The 22,701-nt window shown below is 47.4% G+C and overlaps 1 protein-coding gene across 14 annotated transcripts in view; it reads right to left on the bottom strand.

Moving 5' to 3' along the window:
- Positions 1-22,701, bottom strand: part of CASZ1 (castor zinc finger 1) — a 435,935-nt gene that overhangs the window by 102,052 nt on the left and 311,182 nt on the right. For 5 of the 14 annotated variants that reach the window (XM_083628363.1, XM_083628364.1, XM_083628371.1 and 2 more), the window contains exon 1: positions 5,676-5,814. The exons of the other annotated variants lie outside the window; for them this stretch is intronic. In XM_083628363.1, coding sequence (XP_083484489.1) covers positions 5,676-5,799 — 124 coding nt within the window. In that variant the 5' untranslated portion in view covers positions 5,800-5,814. Of the gene's footprint in view, positions 1-5,675; positions 5,815-22,701 lie in introns of those variants that run through there. 14 annotated transcript variants of the gene reach the window in all.

Genomic DNA, 22,701 nt, shown 5'->3' with positions numbered 1-22,701 from the left:
TAGGCAGCAGGTGATATTGCTCAGCCCGCAAGCTGCTAAGTGTTTGTAAACCCCCTGCCCCCAAACACACACACAAGAATATAAGCACATTTGTTCTTTCTCCAAGACACTTCTGAAGCTGAGCGAGGTCCCTGCAGGATGCTGGCACCCTGTGCAGTCACAGTTTGCCTCCGTGGCTGGAGCCAGCTTTGTGTTCCAGAGGGGACCCTCCTCACACCCCAAAATGAGGGGGTGCTGTTCAGGAGTGTCATGTGATGCTAACCCATTCTGTGCTCTCTGACCAGAAATGGGACCTGCATATTAAAGGTATAAGGGCATGGCCTCCCCTCAAGGCAAAAATCCCTCCTTGGTTCTCTAGGTTCAGCAAAGCTCAAGAGCCAGGATCCGATCCTCTGCCAAGTCCTGGCATTTATAAGGCTGCAGAGCTGCTCCAAACAGCGGCAGGGAAAGGGGAGGGGGTGGGCCAGTTTCTCCTTGCTTGGCAGTGGTGGTGGAGGCGGCAGCTTGGAGACACTCAGCAGAGTCATCGTAGCAAAGAAAAGTCCGGAGTCAGCTCCTGCTGGCCCAGGGCTGAGGGGAGAGAGAGAGGCAGGAGTTGATATTGCTGGTGGAGGCCGTGGGGATGCTGTCGAAAGCTGCTAAATATGACCAGGTTAGCACTTTCGTCTTTTAATGGCGGGTCACCATTAATAAGCCCTGGGCCCGAGGGTGCACTACACCACTTCCCTCCCGCCCCCCTCCCTATCCCGAAATACTCATTTCATTAACTTTTACTGCAGAGAAGCGTTCGGCACCTGCTTAGAGGGAGAGGTGGCTAACAGGTTAATGGAGGGCTCGGAAAACGGGAAAGGATAAGGGAAAGCACAACCCTCCCCACTGCCAACCACCTAAGAATGCCCTGCAAAATTATCCGTCGGACTCTCAGGAAAATGCCATGCACAATTGAGGCATGCCTGTGAGCTAGGAGCAGGGGGCACTTGCCCAAGTGGCTGGCTGATGCCCCATCAGCTACCAGGATTTCTTGCAACACCTCAGGAGATGCTGACGTTTGCTCTGCCCCCCAGAATGCACACAAGCCCCTAAGAATCTGCAATGGGGGAGAAAACTGATTCAGTTTGAATTTAAAGGCAAATGTGTCAAATTCACAACATTAGAACTGAAACACACCCATCCTTCAAAATCCACACTTTCCCAAATTTTGTAATTTCCAACCAGAGTTTACAAAAATGCACAATCAATTGCAAACGGCTGCAGAAATGTGGCATGCAGAATTTAAGACTGGGGGGGGGGGGAGAGAAACGGAGAAAACTGAAATGGACAGGTGCTTCTATCCTTGCAAAGAATACCAAAGCCCTGAGCAACAGCTTGGTTTGCTTGTCCTCTTAAACTGGCTGGCTCTCCTGTGGAACAAATGGCTCTAGCTCAGGATTGGGTAAGAAAGGAGACTACTGACCAGTATCTGTTGGGACATCTAGTACTGGGACACTTGCAAAGGATACTGGGACATGGGTAGCCTTCTATAAAACCCAGTGTGGCACTTCCTGCAATGCATTCTTAATCAAGAGCCCAGAGTCAAGATCACTTAGTTACACCTGGCTTTCAAAGAGAATCCAAACAGCGCCTGCTTGCTTTGTAAATTTAACATACTTGAGTTGACCATGGGGATTCTAGCAAAAAACCAACGAACAAAAAGTAGACAGCTCAAGACTGATCAAACTTATCAGGTAAGATAGTGAGCCAACCAATATGTTAAGAATCATAGAACTCTAGTGTTGGAAGGGACACCAAGGGTCATCTAGTCCAACCCCCTGCATTGCGGGAATCTCCACTAAAGCATCCCTGACAGATGGCCATCCAACCTCTGCTTAAAAACCTAACACCTTCTGAGGTGGAAAGCATAAAGTCTTCTGGCTTACCGGCCAAGAAGATTCCTTTCTGATAACATGAGGGCTAAAAACTTATTATTCCGTTTAAAATAAAAACCTGATCTTTTCTGGTTTTTAAGAAGAGATGCTGAGAATGTAAGGTGAGGGAAACATTTCACCCCCTCCCTTTTCAACTGGGAGATTTGTTTTTTGTTTTTCTGCTTTTTTTTTTTAGCAAACAAGAGAATTGGTACCGTTTCTTAGGGTTTTAAATCTGCAGAGACAAATCCCTGGGAAAACAGGATATTGTTTATCTAGCATTCTGGACACTGCCTAAGTAATTCCAGCTTGGCTACTGCCCTTGCAGCATCTCCTGTTCTTGTTCTCCCACTGATGGCAACAAAAGAGGCAGCGACTGGGTGGAGGGGAGAGAAGAGAGAGAGAGAGAGATGGGAGTGGGGGGGGGACACCAAAACAGCTGCCCCAGCTGCCAACCACCCTTCCCTTTCAAGATACCTATTGATCTGCCCTACTTGGCAGCTTGTGCTGAAGTCACTGTCTGTAGAGTTGGATCAATGAGATCTGGTGGACGGGAGGAGCATCTGATGGGAAGGAAAGAGAAAGATCCGTGGGAGACACATGGAAAGCGGACTCAGAGAAGTTCCTATTTGGGCTTTGAGGGGGCAGCAGAATGCAAATAGAGGGATGCACTCAATGCCACTCCTACTAAGAGTAGTCTCATTGAAGTTAATGGACATGATCTACTTAGGTTCATTTATTTTCAGTGGTGCTTTCTGTGGGATTCCCAGAGGCATCTGGCTGGCCACTGTGAGAACAGGATATTGGACAAGATGGGTCACTGGCCTGATCGAGATCCAGAGCCCTTCTTAAATTCTCATGCACTCTAATATTACTCAGTTGGCTGCAGCCAATATGTCCTTCACTCGGACTTTTGTTTCAGGTCTAATATTCCCTCAGAAAGATGGCCAATGCATATTGGCTTTGGGTGGTGATAAACTGGTCTGGAGGGGGGAAGGTGAAAGGTGATGGCACCCTCCTCTTACATGCATTTGAACAGAAACAGAGGAAGGTGCCTTATACTGAATCAGAATGTTGGCCCACCTAGCTCAATACTGACTACACTGGCTGCCAGCAGCTCTCCCAAGCGGGAGGTATTCCGAGCTGGAGACAACAGAGGTTGGACCTGGGACCTTCTGCATGCAAAGTAGATGCTCCACCAAGCTGCATTCAGCTCGGCATGCCAACCAAGCATTCAGTTCTGGAGATACATTGGACAACACACGAGGGATTGGAAGGCATCCAAGCGCAAGCATTATTTATGGAAGGCCTGAACCAGGAAACGAAGGCCGAGCACCTCAATCAAAGCCCCCTTCAACTGCCAACATGGCAAAGTAGAGACACCTTCCTCAGAGCAGCTCGAGGACTTTGGAGCAGTTGGCGATCTGCCCCCTTCCCGCCCTGAACTTGTCCAGAATTTTAAGAATGTAAGAACTTATACCTGGATCAGAAACAAGAGCCACCTAGGTCAAGAAGGGGGAACCTGTTGCCTCAGTGGAGCCTTGTCCATGAGAGCTAATGGTGTACTGCCCCAACAATCCCAGTACCAAATACATTGTAGGGGGGTAAACAGGCTCCCCGTGCCCAATCTATGGCAGCATTTTGCTTCCCACAGCAATCAGTTCACAAGCCTGGGAAGCTTCTCAAAGCTGGACTCAACAAGAAGCCCCTCCTATTCTCCTCTAGCCTCTGGCATTACTGAGGTAGACTGCCTCTAGACTTGGAGGCTCGACTGAGTTACCATGGCTTACAGCCGCTGATGGCTGCATCTTTCTTCTGATAGGGCATGCCTTGGATTTAGATGGGCTGCACTCAAACCTTCCCGCCTCTGAAAAAACGGGTTTCTGCTTACACTGAGCAAATCCTATACACGCAAACTGTGCATGGCAAATTTGAAAGTCAGCAGCGATGCAGCCAGCCAGTCGGGCCAGCTATGGAAAGGGGATGCGGCAATGGCCGTCACCTCCAAATGCCCTTCCCAGAGGTATGAAAAGAGAGACAGAGAATATCTGCAGTTGTCTCGTCCTTTCCCCTCTGCACAACTGTTGCCTTCTTTTTAGAATAAAGCCAGCAACTGTTCCTAAAACTCAGTTGCCCGGCCCCTGAACTTTAAAAAAAAGAAGAAGAAAAAGAGGGTGGAAGCTCCGAAGAATACCATTTTATGAGTCAAGCCAAAAAAATGTTCTCTGTTTTTAAAAGACAACACACAGAGCAACCATCCCGCAGGAGCACCTGCTCCCGGGAACAACAACTGTCTAATCTGATGGTGGTTACGGCATCGCATCAGGACACCCCCTTCTCCCTCGAGAAAGGAGAAGAGAGGCAAGAGAGAGTATGCGAGAAAGGGACAAGAAAGCAAAGGAAGAAATCAGCGAGGGGAAAAGAAAGGGGGAGTTGGTGGAGGGGAGAGGAAGGGAACGGAAAAAGACTCTTTAAAAAATGGCATATTTATTTATAAAAGAAAGCAGGGTTGCCTCCCTCTAACAGTGGAGAGAGGAGCCCAGCTAGGGATAGAGTTAGTGGTCCAACTTTTGCACCGTTCACCCAGCTTGGGGGAAAGGAGGCACAGGCTTCTTCTCGGAGAGCTGCCTGCCTTCCCTCTGCCCTCCCCGTGTTTTTAAACTCGGTCTCCGAGAACAGTCCAGGAGTCAGGAAAAATGCATTTGAACGGCTGGAGCCGAAGTTTCGCTGTGTCAAAACGGCCGGAGAGAGGATTTCAGCGCGTGGAACAGAGGGATAGCGGAAAGCAGGATGGCAAAAATAAAGGCACGCAACTAAACTCTGATCTGCCGGTGGGGATGAAAAGGAAGGGGGGGGGGAGAGAGAGAATGTGAAAAAAAGAAGAGGGTTGGGGAGAAAGGCTCGAGACATTTAAACGCAGATGTCTGAAAACAGAGGGATGCAGGCAGCGAAAGGAATGAAAGGAGCAGCGAAAGAGGGAACGAAGGAAAGAAATAAACAGGGAGGAGGAAGGCTGTCTATTAAAAACCTCACTGCATAACACAAAATGTCAGCCTTTATAGCTTCTTTCTTGGCAGGGCTGGTACTGAGAAGCCCACAAAGAAATGTCACCGCTTGTCATGTTTAATCACCTGCTATTAGTTAACACCTTCGCTGCAAGGAGTCTGCAACCCCTCTCCCTCCACCCGTCCGTACACACGCCTGGCTTTCCACATCTAACCACCCCAACCCCATGAGCAGCACAAACTGGGGAAGCCCACTTCCCCTTCTCCCCCCCCCAATAAAAACCACATCCTGATCACGCAGGCAGGGGAGAGGAACAATGCAGGAGACCTTGGACCACAGAGCAAGAGGCAAGCATTGCTTCCTGACAGTGGAAGAGACACGACCTGGGAGAAGTTGCAGGCTTTGAGGACAACGATGATGTGTGAAAGAGAGAAGCCGCGAAAATGAGGGTGCCGAGTGATCCTCACAAACAAGAGTTGTGATGGAATCTCCTTGGACCCTGTTCATTTTACAATGTGTTCAGATGCTCTGAACAGGTTGTACGCAACTAGGCTTTATTATTATCACCATTCTATATTTATTTATACCAAGGTGGCTTAAAGATAAAAACAAGAATGGCTAAAAACAGAGGGGAATCACTTAAAAAAATTAAAAGAATTGATACAACATATATAAAATTTGTTTGAAGCGTACAAATAATTACAATGAAAACAGCACTTTCATTAAAATCAGCGAATTGCCCAAATATTGGAACAAGGTCTTCACCTGGTGGCAGAAGAATAGCAAGGAGTCGGTCTAGCTTCTCCAGGGAGGGAGTTCCAGAGTCTAGGAGCACCACCACCGAGAAGGCTTTTTTCAGAACAGACCCCTTCAGATTAATGGAGTTCATAAATTAGCATTTATGTTATAAACTGCCCTGTGATCTTTGGATTAAGGCTGGAATTTAAAATTAAACAACAACAACAAATCATGTCCCTTACACTTCAGTGGAGTTACTCTGAGTATGACTACCACTGGATACAACCCAACATTTAAAACGTCATTTATTTTAATTGTTACATTTTACTAATTTGTTGTTTTCCACCCTGGGCACCTTCTGGACAAAGGACAGGGTAGAAAATCCATAAATAACAATAGTAATAACATTTACAGGAGTAGGGGTAATAATTATGCTATTTATTAAAGGTGCAGGAGGGAGCACACTTTGGAGGCAGACTTGGAAACCTTGCGAGAAAGGCTTCCCCCACCCCCAATCTCATTCACCTGAGCAGCCAAAAGGCGCATCAAGGAAATGGCACCCTGCCCCCCCACAAAAGCACGTCTGGAACCCTCCAATCTGTTTGCCTGAGCTGCAACTGTCACAGAAGAGCCGGCGTCCAAAGGCATTAGCGGGAGAGTTACGCTTCCGCACTCTGGCACCTTGCGCTGGTGGTGACTTTGCCCCGCTTCCTTCAATGCCTTTGGTTCGAGACGTTTAGATCAAAATAAAAATTCATCTGCTTGCTTCCAGGGGATCCAGGTCTTGGCTTTCCCTCCCTCCCTCTCCTGGCCCAGAATAATGGATGCAAAAGATTCAGACCGCCCGTGCCCATTAAGTTTCTTCATGGGGTGTAAGTTTAGGCAAGCAAGTTATTATTTTTTTCTTTCTTTCCTGGCACATATTTTCCAAACACTTATTTTAAGTAAAGAGAAGAGTGGGGAGCTGCAAGCAATTTTTAATGTTGTTTATTCCGATGCTAGTATCATCCCTGGGCTCAGAATAAGGTAGCAGAGGATAGAACAGAAGATACTGCTAATATTAGCCATCCCAGCCCAATGGAAAGGATAGTCTCTCACAGCTTAATGCAGCCTTTCTCAACCTTGCGCCCCCAGATGTTGTTGGACTACAACTCCAATCACCCCTGACAGCTGGTCCTGCTAGCTATGGATGATGGGAGTTGTAGTCCAACAAAATATGGGGGCCCAAGGTTGAGAAAGGAGGGCTTAATATCCGGGGCTCTTGGCTAACCGGGGCTGGGGGGAATCCCTCAATGAACAGCACAGTCCTCATCCCCTAGACATGGTTTGAGGAATCTGCTGCCACTCAAAATGTTGCTGGATCTGACTCACAAAAATCCCTAACAGGATGATGGGACCAGGAAGCCCAATGAGACCCAGAGGTTCGGTTTCCCTAACCCTGCATTAAAAGGAGGCTGAGTTGAGATGAAGGTGGCCTGGGGCAGTAAAGGCCAGGTTCTGTTGCCCCCTGGCATGCAACAAAGGAATGAGGAAAAGTAATCTTCATCTATGACTGGACTAATCACCCTCACTTTTTTTTTTTAAAGCTGGCTTTGCTTAGTGGCCAACTCTGTATCTTGTGGCAGTGAGTTCCTCAAGCTAACTGAAGTGTAGCATGAAGAACTTCTTCCTTTTGAGAGACCTGGTTGTGTTAATTCATTGTATTTTGTTTTTTTTTACCCCACACTTCGTCTAAAGCACACAGGGCAATGTACATGGTCCTCCCTTAACTTATCCTCACAACAACCCCATGGGTGGATTTGGCTGAGAAATAGTTACTTTCCCAAGGTTCAGTACATTTGAACTGAGGTCTCTCTGGCCCTAGTCCAGCCACTCTAACTACTAAACAACACTGGGGTTTCTCACTTGGTTACTCCCCAAATTCAAGTCTTATGAAGGGGAGAGAGAGAGAGAGAGAGAGAGAGAGAGAGAGAGAGAGAGAGAGAGAGAGAGAGAACACCCAGCTCTGCCCAGCTTTGCCCAAATTTGTGTGGAATTTCCACTGGGGTGATGTTCTTGCCTTTGTCCCTTGTGATTTTTTTTTTCTAAAGCATTCCATAGTTTGGGTTCTGCTGAAAAAAACTTGTAATCTGAGTAGCTTGAACACACCGCCCGGCTGTCAGTTTCAAAGCCAACCTTTTGAAGGAAAAGATGCCAAGGAGAAAACAAACTGTAAAAGCATAAGGATTTGGCCACGTTTGAAACAAGCTTCCTGATCAGGTGAGCCCAGCTCAGAACTGACCTAACCAGAAAAGCAGAACGAGATTTTTCCACTTTGATCAAATATTCCGAAAACATCAACCACTTATGTGTGTGCTGGGGAAGGGCTGCGGCTTAGTGGCAAGAGCACCTGTTCTGCCTGCAGAAGGTGCCAGGTTTAGTCCCCTATGGCATCTCCAGGTGGGGCTGGGAGAGACTCCCTGTCTCTGAAGCCCCAGAGAGCTGCTGCCAGTCAGTGTTGGCATCACTGAGCTAAATGGAGCAATAGTCTGACTTTGTCTAAAAGAACTTGCTAACAGAAAAGAAAGAACAAGAAGGGCATTTGTTTCCTGCAGGAGCTAATAAATTTTTGCTCCATCTTTAGTACGGGGAAATTAGAATTCAAAGCTTCTTTGGAACTGTGGGACAGAGGCAGATTATTAAAACAGCAACCCAGCACAGCAAATTGCAACTGAAAAAAAGGAACCAGCGAGCTTCAGAAACTTGCTTTTATTAGCATCACAAAAGAACAACAACCCTGCTGTGTCGATAAAAAATTGGACTTGGGCTTGAGTATCCCAGGCCCTGCGTTATAGCTGATCAAGATGGGCAGATAAATCACATGGCAGAGACTGCTCAGGCTGCTATTTCAGGAGATTACATTAAAAAACAAAACAAAACAAAAACCCTGCGTAAAGAAAATTAAAAGAGAAAGAAGACTAGGATATAGTCCTGTTCCTGGCTCTCTAGTTTTCCATGGTGAAGGGGATTCTCAAGTGAGGAAAACACTGAAGGGTATTTTCCTCATACTGTACCTGTATTCTGTAATGACACATAACTACATTGGGTGGGTGGACAAAATCCAGCCTCAGTTTTCGAGTCTGTGAAATGTGTTCAGTTGTGACTTGACCTCAGAGGGATGTCTCAGGAATCAATGAGGGATCAATGAGGGTAGGGAGAAAGAAGCCTATATTAATCATGGCAGGAGGGGAACGCCCTTAGAAATAAATCAATACAACGCAGTAGCTACAAAGTGAGGATCTGAACTGGGTGGGTTGTGGGTTTGAGCCCCACGTTGGGGGAAAGATTCCTGTATTGCCGGGGGGGGGGGGGGGTTGGACTAGATGACCCTCGTGCCCCTTCCAACTCTTCTGTGCGTTGCCCAACACTCCACTGCAAACGTGTTTTCCGTTTTCAAAAATTTCCAAGTTTTCCTCTTTCCTGCCTATCTGCCCCTCCTCCAGCTGCCTCCTCTCAAGGTCGCAGCGCTCATTTACACGCTGAATATTTGCTTAGCACTCTGACTCCTTTTCTCAGGACTCACCGCAAATTTGTTTTCTGATAAAACAAGAAGTCGAGGTGGGGGGGGGGGGGAACAGCTACAAAGCTCAAAAGAACAGCAACGATTTTTTTATACAAAATATACATATTTAAAAACCCAAACCGCCTAACAGGACAAGGGTGGAGACAGAAAAATTAACTCATCTGTTCATTTTGAGTTAATGGTCGCCTTACATTGCGGATAAAGTGGGCTCTAACCTACAAAAGATTGGACGGCAAAGACACTGTTAAGCTTGAATGTATCACAAGGCCCTTAGTTGTTTTTTGCAGCAACATACCAACCCAGTTACCCTCTCAATTTTTGCCTTCCCATTGTTTCTGCAGGGAGGCAAGCCTTGGATTTTGGAAACGCAGCTCTGTATGGAAGATGAAATCCAGAAATGCTAAGTGCCATGTTAAGACGACTCCATAGCTTACAAGAGACTCGTGTCCTTGGACGGATGCTCTTGTGTGTTTGACTAAGATACTTATCCCTCCCTCATTCTCTCCCCCTCCCCCTCACAATTAGCAAAGCATCCAAGCATTGCACAATCTTTTAATTAACTTATCCTCAAGTCAACCCTGGGAGGACAAAGGCTGGTGCCATTCTCCCCATTTTACAGATATAAAGCAAGGTGAGACGAAACTCAGACAATCTTCATTGTTTATAAATCGCTACGCAATGGATACCCCCACCCCCACCCAAAGCAGACCTGTATTCCCCATAGTATGGACAAATGTGGAGTTCAGGTCTCTCCCCATCTTCTATGCCATCCCCAGCTGTTTAGCAGGCAACAGCTACTAAACAAGGCAAGAAATTGTATTCTGACCCCCCACCTCAAAGAAACACAGATCTAAGCTAGTTTTCTCCATCAACTTCAGTAAGCCTATTCAGAATAGGACTTAGTTGGCTGATACCCTCATTTCCCCCAGTGACAGCAATGTTCCCCAGTGCCGCAGTCTGTTTTCCCCCAGATACATGAACGGCACCCATTCACTTCTACGGGAGTAAGGAAAGGAGGCAAACTCGGCAGCAGGGGGCTTAATTCAGTGCCCATGACGCCCGGGTAAATCTCAGCCTGCGTTCCAGACAGCAGTCAACTTAACTTTGTTCCATGCAACTGTATGGGAGCTATTGAGAGCCAACGCTGCTCCTGATTCCTTATAGCCCCAACCATCCCCATTGAGAAGGACCATTACAATGCGGTGGTCAAGCATCTGCTTTGCATGCAGAAGGTCCCAGGATATTGTTCTTGTTGCTGTTGTTAATGATAATGAGGACAATAATAATTTAATACCACCCTCTACCCACGGTTCCATCCCCGATGGCATCTCCAGATAGGGCTGGGAGAGACTCCTGTCTGCCAGTGTATGCGATACTGAGCTAGATGGACCAAGGATCTGATTTGGTGTTAGGCAAGTTTCCTGTATTGCTGATCTCCGTGGCTTGGTCACTTTACGGAGGGCATAACCTTGGGAACTGGCTTTCATAGACAAAACACTGCAACGGTGGCTTTAAAAAACCAAGAAACCAACAAACAAAAACCACATTCCCCTTGAGTCTGGAGAAGTCACCCTGCACTTCCTCCCTGCTCTCCTCCCTCTGCCCACCCCAGCACCGACCTGACTGCCTCCCTGGCAAGGGCCAGTTGCGTCTCGCTGCGCCCCCTCTGCCCTCCCTGCCGATACGCACATGGCTTTAATGTTTTTATTACCTGTTTGACTCACTGCCTTATTGCTTCTCCCCTTAATGGGGCCGTAACCGTGGTAACAAGGAATAAACGGCCACCAGAAAATGAGATGATTAAACAGGTCACCCTGGCAAAACAAACTGCGTCTCCCTAAGAGGATGCAGCTCTTGTCTTTGGGTGGGGGGGGGAGGAGAAGGAGAAACGGATGCAGGAAGGGTGGGGAGATAAGATGACCCACCAAAGCTCAGAGAAGCCATAGCGGTGGGCTGGCTTGGTGACCGCGGGGAAAGGGCCTCTGGGCATCTTCGGGCCCTCAAGTGGCGGCCATTTTGAATTGTAGACATTCTTTGCCTATGACGCAGATCAGGCACTGTTCAAGATGCCATTGTGCAAGCTGTTCTTGGGAGTGTATGAACATCTCCGCCAGGACAGTTTTACCACGCAATACGCAGCCGCCATGTTGGTTTCAGTTTGTTTTAGTCCTGCCTCTGGGACAACTCTTGAGGGCAGCTAAGAGTGCTCCTCCAGACCGGTGAGGAGTTTTCTGCAGGTGTCTTCTGCAACATGAAGCCAACCCAATAAGAGTGAATCAGCGGTGGATTTATACAGGGCCATCTGCACAACATTCCAGTTTATTGGTTGTTCTGAGAGTAATTAAACTATATTTGTGCATTACTATTGTCTGCAGGGGTGATCTTGTATCATAGCACAACCAAAGTGGGGGGCATCTTCCTGTTGTCCACCTACCCACCTCCATCCCGAGAGAACGGAGGCCAAAACCAGTTTGGAACACCCTCCGTCAGTCACCCTCTCTCAGAACTTGGCTAGCTGGCACATCTGCCGGCACAAAATGTTCTCGCAAAAACAAAGCAAAACAAACGAGAGAGCGGCGGATGGGGTGGGGGAGAGAGAAGATGAATAAAGCAAACAGGTGACATCACAAACCGTTGTCCTCCAGAGAGCCCCCAGGCACCTGCCAAGTTCCAGATCCGGATCCTACCTGTTTCAAAAGTGGCAAAAGGTGCCAATACAGGAGGTGAGGAGACAGAGAAGTCAGGGTGGGGGGAGCAACTAGCACTGGTAAACCTGATGGCACCCAGCATGCTCCAAGTATTGGTAGCTTGGGTATGATCCGGAAAAAATCCAGGGCCAACTCACATTCATGCACACACTGCTTTAATTTTCAATGCCCTTTATTGCACATTGATGTGTGAACTGACTCCACGGAAACATGTTGGGCAAGAGGTGATGTTAATAGTTGGCAAAAAATGGTAATCTGCAGCAGACTGGTTTAGAAATGCTAGTTACCACTTGATGCTAGTGTGTAAGTAGTAGTAGCAACAGTAACTATTACTACCAATATATACAAGGTGCCTAATGAAAAACAACAATTATGACCATCATTTATATTGAATATGCATGATAAAATACTGCAAGAGCCTCCAAGCAAATGGAAGAGCTGTAGCTCAGTGGCAGTGCATCTGCTTTGCATGCAGAAGGTCCCAGGTTCAATTTGCAATATCTCCAGGTAGGATTGGGAATGTTTGTTGCCTGAAACCCTGGAGAGCTGCTGCCAGTCAGTTTAGACAATACTGAGCTACATGGACCAACAGCCTGACTCAGTATAAGGCAGCTTCCTATATTCCTGAATCACTTGTCTTTCAGCTTTAGGTCTCCATCCATAAAATGGGGACAACATCGACCTGGCTCTCAAGGATGTGTCAAGCACTTTGCAACTGGAAACTGCTCTAAGCAACAGCACAGATTCCAGGAGGAGAGGCACTCTGTGCTGCATCTCAAATACCTTCTTGGTCCACCTCCTGTGTTTGAGGAAGTCAGCTGTTAGCCTGCAAAAAGCTCCACCTGCGGTAAACTGCTCTGGGCCTTTCCAGGATATCAGTTTACAGAGCAATATATGCATGGTTGCCACTCATTTGTTGCATAGGGATCTAGAGCTTAATTCAAGTCAGTGCTTCCAGTGGTGGGGATATTGCATTTCCTCAACACTCAAATCACAGGATCTGACAGAGGGAAAGTGCTGTTCCCTCTTATGGCCACCAGACATCACATCCATTGCAAATGTTTATGGAACGTGCCCGGGATGGTGCTGTGGGTCCCAATTGGACAGTGCATGTATCATCGCCAGCAATGAGCAACACCCTACTTGCTCTATCACCAGTATTTCTTGAAACTTTGTTTAATTAAATTTCTTTAGAGGCAGACGACTTTCTTGCAGAAGTGCTATGGCGCTCCTCTTTTCTAAACAAGTAGTAAACAAGAGAGTAAAGTTTCTCCCCACTCCTTTAGAAATGGCAGGAAAAAGGTAAAGGACATCTGAGGCCTATTTAAGGACAAAGGACACCCCGCTCCCAATGCTTTATATGATTGCTCAGTAGTGATGCCTTCAAACTCTCACACCATCAACTGGGTGTTAAGATGCATACCTGGAAAACAGTGGTTTTTTAAAAAGGTAGTAAGACCAAATGGAAATTTGCAACAGTTGGAGCAAATCTATGTTCAACAGACTCCCAACACCATTTCCAAGAAGAGAAAGATAAGACCTGATGATGTAGCAATAAAACTGCTAGCACATTTGCAAAGCTAAGCAGGGTCCGGTATGGTTTCAAACTGGATAGGGAAGCGCATGTTGAGATTCCTGTATTGCAGTTGGTTGGACCAGATGACCCTTGGTGTCTCTTCTAACTCTACAATTATATTAAATCTACAATACAGACAGACCCTTTCCAACAAGATCTGGCCCAATGCAACCACACATCTGACCACAAGAGGAGGTGGAAAGAAACCCCTGTGTGCTGGATACCTCTCTTCTCTTTCCCATGTCCACAAGATCCAAAAGCAAAAGAAAAAAGGGTGCATCTTTTTTGCAGGAGAGCTCAGACTTTTTTCGATAAAACCACTAACCTTCAGGTGTCCAATGCCCCCAGAATAATCCATTTTGATCAATGCTGCAGTTAACACAGGAAAACATGTGTGCAAACTGTACATGCACTTGGACATTTCCCTGTTGTACCCCTTTGCTGTATGCAACATTCCCAGGACTACTGAAATGAAAATGTGCACATTTCACTCACATCTGGGAATTGCTAGTGAGCAGGATTTGATAATCCAGAACATTTTTTTGCAAGAGTCTGCTTGCCTGGGCGATCACTTGAAGGAAAGCACACTTGTTTGTGTGAATCATCACTCCCCTCCACAAAAAAGTGGAACCCTGTGGCCAAGGCCCTTCCCTGTGAGATGGCACTGGAAGGTGTAGCCGAGTCTGGGGTGCCCTTGCACCCAGTCTCATTCCCCATGCTGTGCAGCAGCACCAAATGCTTTCTTCCCTCCACCCTCTCACTCAAGCCTGCGAGGGCTGCTTGGCTTTTATCCTGAGCCTGAAACCGCCTCAGGATTGGAAACTCAAACCGCTTCCCAGCCTTGGGAATTCTCTCTTTCTCTCGACAGCTGACACAGCCTCTATTTGGCTCACGGTGCCAGGGCACCCATTCCAGGCCCGTTCCCAAACTCTGCTGAAAACCATGCCTCTGCGGAGAGAAGAGGAAACTTGGAAGCTCTGAACCTATCAGGACCATCATCCCAAGCCAAGGACCTTCCCAAATGGGGCATTTTCAAAACAACAACAACAACTGTCTACACTCCTCACTTATGACTGCTATTCATCATGACGCGTCATTTGCACTGTGGTGCGCATGGTGTCAGCTGCCGGAAAACCACGTCACTGGAATCCAGCTGGGTGTGGCCTGGGACTAAGGTCTTGGCTTCCCAGTCAACATAGGACAGCAGTGACTCCCCACCTTGACTTGCTCCTTCAGGGAATTCTTAGTCCTGCTTGGCTCACATCCCAGTTTTCTTGCTGGCTGGGAGCTCTGCAGAAACTCTCTCTGGCTTATGTCAGGCCCAGTCCTGAATGTTTCCTTGCTGACCTACAGCCACCAAAGTCCAGGCTCCATTATGAAGTCTTGGGGAGCAGGGAGGAGATTCGGCCTCGGTGCCCCAACTTTAAAGTAGGAACAGCAGGGGCCTACCTCATAAGGGTGTATAAGAAACAGAAAGATTGCTAAGCACTCTCTGGACAATGCAAGAACTGTGTAAACAGAAGCTACAACAAGAAGACAGCATCACATACGTAATGCAAATTCCTCAGCGAGGCTTCTTAGTTCAGTTGGTTAGAGCACGAGACTCTTAATCTCAGGGCTGCGGGTTTGAGTTCCACTTTGGGTGAAAGATTCCTGCATTGCAGGGGGTTGGACTAAATGATTCTCGTGGTCCATTCCAACTCTAGAATTCTGTGACTGAGGCGCTGCAAATGCAAGAATTGTAGGAGCAGGGATGTCCCTGTGAAGCTCTGCAAAACCCCTGGTTTCCTTCTTAAGGTTTATGGAGATCCCCAATTAAGCGAATGGAGCTTGATGCATATCAATGCTGCCTGTGCGGCCGCAGCTTAAATAAGATTGTGCCTCAGGTCGCACCTAGCTACTTTAAGCAGCACTTCCTTGCTGTGCAAAATGTCTCCACAAGCCTAGAGGTGTCGGATCGCACCGCAGCTGCACATCAGTCCAAGCTCTGCTTGCAGAATGTTCGGCATCTTCATGTGTGTTGTCCAGCTCCTTGCTTTCAAGTCTGCCCAGCAAGTGGGTGTCCCTGATGTGGACACATACAGGAGCCTTACTCTCTCTTTGTGGTCCTAATCTCAGAAGGGTCTTTGCGGGATAGTGGCACCAACGGAACAGCTAATAAGTTTCCTCCTCTTTTGCTGCCCAACTGCCATGCTCCTCAGGGAAGGGTCTCAATCCTAGAAAGCCTTCAATCCTAAAAATTAATGTTACCTGTCTTTGAAAGCTCCCTCCCCCCATAACCCCCATTACTTCTCTCCAGGGAAATCAGTCTAAAAGGGGCTAATGGAACAATGTCCCTCCTTTCTTCCTCTCATTCTTTCCCTCTCTCTCTCTCTTTTTTATTAGCATTTGTGGAATTTATTCCCAAACTCTCCTAATCTTTCGTACACAACCATTTGATTTGCATAACCCAGCCCCCTCTCATAAAAACTGGCTGCTAGTTTAATTAAAAAATGTAAATTTGCTGTCATCTCGGGGCCTGGTGAATTAGGACGACATCGGCATTTTTTATTGCTGAAGACGTCCAAATTGATCCGGTCCGCAGTGAACCGGAGGGGTGCAGGCGGGCGGGGGGCATGCGCGTGCCTGAGTGTTTGTGCGCGGCCAAACAGGATAGCGACCTGTGGGTTCTACCTGGATAAAACCACATTTGCTGCCCCCACCCCAGACATACACTTTAGGGTTCCCGAAGTGGAAACGAGTGTGTGGATGGCTCCCTGACCACATCCTGATTGGCAGACTGCTGTGATGATGTCACCCATGGGAGCTGCCAACCTGTCTGGTGCCGTAAGATGACAGGTCTGTCCTTCCCCCTCAGTTCCACTTCTCATTGAAGAACGCCAGGATCAGTATGATTCAAACTTGGCTTCCCAGAACTGAGCCTCAATTAGGTCCTGTTCTAATAAAAGGGAAAGTGGATGCAACCCTCAAGGGAAAATGAGAGGAAAGCAACAGGGGATGGGGAGGGAAGGTGAAAAGCACCTCTCTGCTATCTCTCTCTATCTCTCTCCCTTCCTCTTTCTCTATTCCCGAAGTCCACAGCTGGTTTTGCAGAAGCAGCATTCAACTTCTCAGCCACTTTGGAGGAGGAACACAGAAAACACTACTCATCTGGATCCCCCAGGCAAAAACCTGTTGTCTTGACAGGAGGCTGGATGCACTACTTTCATAAAGGGGAGTTTCTCCGCACTTCAGAAATTTGCTAGGTGTACCACCCTTCTGCATCTCAACAGGCTGCCTTCCTGTTCCAAGGGGCAAGGAAGGACCTCTATCTAAATCACAAGAACAGGAGAGGAGAGGAGCAAGTTCAGCCCGGGGCATAGGTGGTTTCCATGTAATCCTGCCTCCTGCAGTCCACCACGGCACTTTGGGATGACGTATTTGTGTGACGGAGGAGTCTGCCTTTCTAGTCTCGAAATTAAAGTCTATCAGCTTCCCTAGATGATCTTAGTCGGTTCTAGTAAGGTCACTCATGCAATAGATTCTGATGGTGGGAAGGTAGCTAAAAAGGGGGCTGGTGGGCAATGCTGGTGGGTTGTGGTTTTTTTTTGGGGGGGGTATTATTTATTTATCTATCGTTTTCCACCCAACCACCCAAAGCAATGCACAAAATGCAACAAGAACAGCGGGGAAAAAACAGCTTAAAAACAACATAGAAAGTAACAACACAGGTACATTTAAAAATGATATGAAGTAGCCACCTATGGCAGATACCAGTTCATCTAGCTGGGAAACCTTGTTGGAGCAGAAATGCCTTCAATTGCAGGTGCCTGTTGTATCTCGAAAGGGATGCAGTTCCAGAAAACAGGGGCAGCTACACCAAAAGCCCTGCTCCGAATTGCTGTGGAGCAGGCTGCCGAGATCTGCAGGAGAAACTTTCACGCAAACTGCAGAGATCTACCTGGTATATAAGAGCTAAGGTGGTCTTTCGAGTATCCTGCTCCTGAGCTGTATCATGCTTCATGAGTTAGCACCCTTCTATGTTAGAGTCAATACCTTGAACTTGGCCTGGCAGCAGAATGCAGTGCAAATCCCTCAAGCAACAGGGGGTGGGGAGGGAAGGAAGGTGAAAAGCACCTCTATGCTATCTCCCTCTCCCTCTCTCTATTCCTAATGTCCATGGCTGGTTTCGCAGAAGTAGCATTCAACTTCTCAGCCACTTTGGAGGAGGAACACTGAAAATACCCCTCATCTGGATCCCCCCTATAAGCCACTGCATCCTGTAAAGCCCTTTGCCTTGTCTTGCAAATACAATCTTAGACCTTTTTCTTGCTGAGAGTGTTTCATATTTTGGCAGTGTTTCATATCTGAATTCTTTGTACACACAACTAGATCCCATCATGTTGTACTGAGCTTTCCCCGTAAAGGTGGATGAGGAGAGAACGGGAAATAAAGATAGATCATTCCAGGAATTTATTTATTTTTTAAAGCAAGAGAATGAGAATACACGTTATAAAAGCAATTTTAACATATGCTTCTTTCCTTATGACCTGGAGTAAGCTTATTGCTTACTGACAGTCCCAGAAAGCCTTCTCTGAGTCCTACGCTAAAAAAATTCTTTTTAAAATTTGGTGGAACAGCACAGCACTAAACATCTCTTCAGATTTCGAAGTCCAGATCTTCAAAATGAAAATAACTAGACCCAAAACATTTTTGGTAGCACACATGGTTCATAATTTGTGACCTATATTAAAGTTTCCCTTCATGCAGCCCAAGCAACCGTGTGTTTACTCAGAAGTAAAACCAGCTGGATTCAATGCAGAATTAGGCAACCGTTGTATGCACACATCCTTGGGAGTAGCTCAATAGGACTTACTCTGGAGTAAAGATGCATAGGATCATGATGCTAGGGCACAATCAGGTATTTAACATCTGCCAGCTGAGGGCTATTCCGATTTAGCAGAAGCACTGCAAGGTGTGACACTGTTGTGACACCTACGCTGGTGGAACTCCCCTGGTAGGCCAGCAGAAAACACTGCCAGCAGCAGTAATGCTGACAGAAGAGGCAAAATGGAGGTAGAGTCATAGGTGGGCCATGGGCTGCATGCACAGGGAAGCAGAACGTAAGAGCATCCCTGCTGGATTAGATTTCCTATGGGAAGCCTACAAGCAGGTCGCGGGTGCAACACCAGCTCTCCTCACCTGATGTGTACAGCAACTAGTATTTTGAAGCATGCTACCTCCAACAATGGAGGAGGAACACAGCCTTCACAGCTAGTAGCCACAGTGTTCCGCTTCACAAATTACTCTATTATTTCAAAGCCCTCCAAGTCGCTAACCATCACACGGCATCCTATACGTTTTCAATTCAGGAACAGCACAACCTTCTCTTACATGTTGTGCGTGCTTGAAAATTCACAAGGGGTAACGCTGGCAGTGACGGGACACTTTGTGCAAAACAGCCCGGCCCCACAACACACATGGGAACTTGAGAGCACATTGCTAGCCGCTCTCTGGTTAGAAACCCAAGGTGGCCCTCACTTTCGGACTACAGACACACCTTGTGCCCAGCACCCAAAACTTTCCTTCAACAACTGAGCACACCAGGACAGAGCAGCCTGCGCTGATCAGCAAGGGAAGGGGGGAGCCATGCTACAAAGTGCAACTGTTCCAAACGCCTTGCCAGCCCTTCTGACAAATTTTGTGTCTTGCCTGGACTGAAGTGCTGTAAAGCACGAGGGAAGGGGATTAGTTTTCCCCAGCCCAAGAGCCAGTTTTCCCATTGAGGAGCCTCCCAGGGGCCACATGCCGGTTGTGGGTGGTGCCAAAGTCAATACCAGCCAGGCAAAGGCAGACGAGGAGGGCACGAAACAGAGCCAGTGAGGGTGTGGCCTAGGGGAAAGAGTGTGTGGCCTGAGGAGAGGCCTAGGCCAAGGCAGAGAATCCTAAAGGGTTGCATTTTGCCCCCAGGCCTGAGATTACCCACCTCTGCTCTAGCATTCTTGCCCTCCAACAGCGGGTTCCTCTGCCACTGATTTGGCATTTTGTAGTTCTCCCCCTCCCCTTCTAGGTTGAGCATGCATTGGGTGCCACGGCCAACCTGCCAGCTTAATCGGTGACATATCTTAATATAAACACCCGGCTGGTCCCCTAGGGGAGATTCTCACTCTCCACAGGTGATCAGACAGCCAGTCTTACAGCATCCAGCAACACTTCCCCAAAGTCTCCCAAATATTAGCAAGAGAGATGACCATCAGTTGTGAACCAATTCCTCCTGGAATGAATGATTTCAAAAAAGAACAGGCCCTCAGAAAGAGCTGCATATTCTCCATGTGGGCAGAGAGGGGGTGTGTATAACAATAGCTTGCCAATGCTGAATTCTGCATTCAAGAAGATGAATTCTGCAAAGACTGAATTCTGCAGCTTGTGTAAGTTCAACAAATGTGTTTACTTTGCATAATTTATGTGAGGCACTGAAGCCCCAAATCCTGACCAACAGAAACCTTACGTGAGCCCACCTGAGGCTTTTGAGATGCCAACAAGAACTGCCCACAGGGGGGTGACGGCTTCTTCACCACCATTAGGGCCTGGAAATTTGTCTTACTTTTGACTGAAAGTTGAATTCTGCACAAAAATGATGACATTAATTGTGGGGGAAACCTCAAGTGACCACCACCCAAAGGAAATGGTGGCGCTATTATTTGAAAACTTTATCTGGGCACTGTGCGTTGGTATGAACGTTATTTCATCATCACCATCATTTTATTATTATTACTAATTTATTGCCTGCCATTCACCCCAATGACCCAACAGAAAATGAACTCCATGCAGAGTAAAAAAGTAAAGTTGGGTCCGTAGAAAGTGTGTGAAATTGTACCTCTGCAGAAGCACCCAAACTTTTGGCCGCCATGATAGTGTGGTGCAGGAACCAACCATCCTTCCGATTCTGCCACTCCTGCCTGGCACCTTTTCAGGTATGACTAAAAGGGTATTGAGAGAGCTTGTATTGTGATGACTTGAGGAGCTTGGCAGAGGCCCCTCAAAGAGAGATAAAGCCCTTGACCTCAGAACACAACAAATGGGCTCACCCACATGCAGACTGCAGTCTTCCAGGCCCTAATCTCCAGGGTTTAGCCAACATCTTGGGCCTTCTTGCACAAGTATGTTTCTACTGGGGGTCCCCACATGTGTGCTGCCACTCACTCCCACCACAGTCTAGAAGCTTGGCTGGCCATGGCTCAGCGGTAAAACATCTTCTTTGTATGCAAAAAGTCCTTGGGTCAAGCCTCAGCATCTCCAGGTACAGCAAGGAGAAGCACTTCCCTGAGACCCTGGGGAGCTGCTGCCAGTCAGTGTAGACAGTACTGATCTGGATGCACCAATGGTCTGGCTCAGTGTGAGGCAGAGTCCTATGTCCCCATGTCTCAAGGGAAGGGCCACAATACAGTGGTAGGTAGCACACCTGCTTTGCTTGCAGAAGGTCCCCAGTTCAATCTCCAGTATCTCCAGGTAGGGCTGGGAGAGACTGCCTGTCTGAAAACTCTGGATTGCTGCTGCCTGTCAGCACATATGGTATGGAGCTAAATGGTCTGACTCAGGACTCCATTTTTTCCTTCTGAGCTCATCGTTAGGTGCCAGAGGGCGATTGCCACAGCAACAGAGAGTCCTATTGGCCCCATTCCATCAGGGAGAACTTACTGGATGGAAGGCTATAGCTCCCGCCAGCAGGGGGTGCCAATTTCCCAAAGAGGGGGACAAGGCCTTGGATGCAGAACTAGGGAGGTTGCAAAACATGGCACCACGTCATCCCAACCCTCAATAATTACTCCCACCCCCTAATATCTTGAAACTGCAGGGGAAAGTCACTTTTCTACCCCTTAAGATTAAAATGTCCAACCTCGTAGGAAAAACAACAGTAGCAGAAAAAGGGAAAGGGAGGGGAGGGGATTTTTTTTTTTTAATGACCCGTCTCTCAGCCACATCCTGAACAAGAACATATCAAGCCTAATAAAGAACAAACGCACACCCAAGAACCAAATATTTCAAAACAATGCAGACTGAACACTTCCTGGTGCTTTTATCTCCTGGTATGATGAACCAATATATAATAATAAAAATAATAAATAAAAAGACCATAAAGGAACACACATCAACACACGCACTTTCATTCTTTTCCACCAAAATAACAGGTGCAAAGTGGAGGCCAGTCAATCATCAACCATTTTATTACAATCTTATGCCTTATGAAATAAATGCTGCAGTAATTATCTCAAACATGTCGGATCAACAAGCACAGGATGGTTTGGTGTATGGATAACTGCAGTTACTAGTTTTTAACTCTCTGTGTGTGTCTGGAAGGGGGGCGGGTTCATAATAAAACAGAGACGACACTTAATGCAGTTTAGTTACTCCACATCATGCTTTAACTTCCCATTCCTGCTCACAAGAGAGGTTAAAGAGCAGTAAGAATGTGACACTCGCCCCATGCCCACGACTCTATGATAGGCCACAAAGTGTGAAGTAGCAGGGTGAGCGGCAGCGAGCAAAACAGAAGGGGGGGGGTCATTTATGCAGTGTAAAAAGAGCACTATTTTTGAATGGCACAAATTCAGTCTCAGGCAGAGGATGGGCTGGAAAACTGGGCCCTGAGAAATTCCTGTTTGCTGACCTATCGCAGAAAGCAATCCCCAAACACCTAGTGAGTTTCCCAAAACTCTCCAAACACAAGCATGTCCAAAGAACGACACCAAAATCGCATGTTGGAGTGATACTAGGCTGTGATTTCTCAGGCCTAAATTATTTCCTTCAAAGTCAACCCCTTGATGGAGTCAGATGCCAGGCCATGGATTCCACACTCCGACCCGCCAATCGCCATAAACTCCCCCCCCCCCCGAATAGGCCGTGGGAACCTCAAACGGCCACAAACCTCTGCCGTGGCCTGTGCAACCCTGCCCTGGTGTGACCATTATGTGCCCCAGAAACAAAAGTGGGGAAGGGGAGCAGCAGAACGCACGGGACACCCCCTATAAATCTCCCGCGGAAAGGGCGAAAACAATCCAGCCAAGGTGCAAGGAGGAGAAGAAGAGGGGGGAAAGCTCATTAAATGTAATAAGCAGTCTCCTCATCCGTCACCAGCTTGTCCCAAATAAATTAAAATTCCTTTTCATTTAGACAGCACGCCGGGAACCTGACAGGCAACCTTTTACGGACAGGATGAGGTGCAAGGGG

The sequence above is a fragment of the Podarcis filfolensis genome (genome assembly GCF_964270895.1).
Source record: "Podarcis filfolensis genome assembly, chromosome: 8".
Classification (NCBI taxonomy): Eukaryota; Metazoa; Chordata; class Lepidosauria; order Squamata; family Lacertidae; genus Podarcis; species Podarcis filfolensis.
The sequence above is the reverse complement of the archived record's forward strand: the minus strand, read 5'-3'. Positions and strand labels throughout refer to the sequence as shown.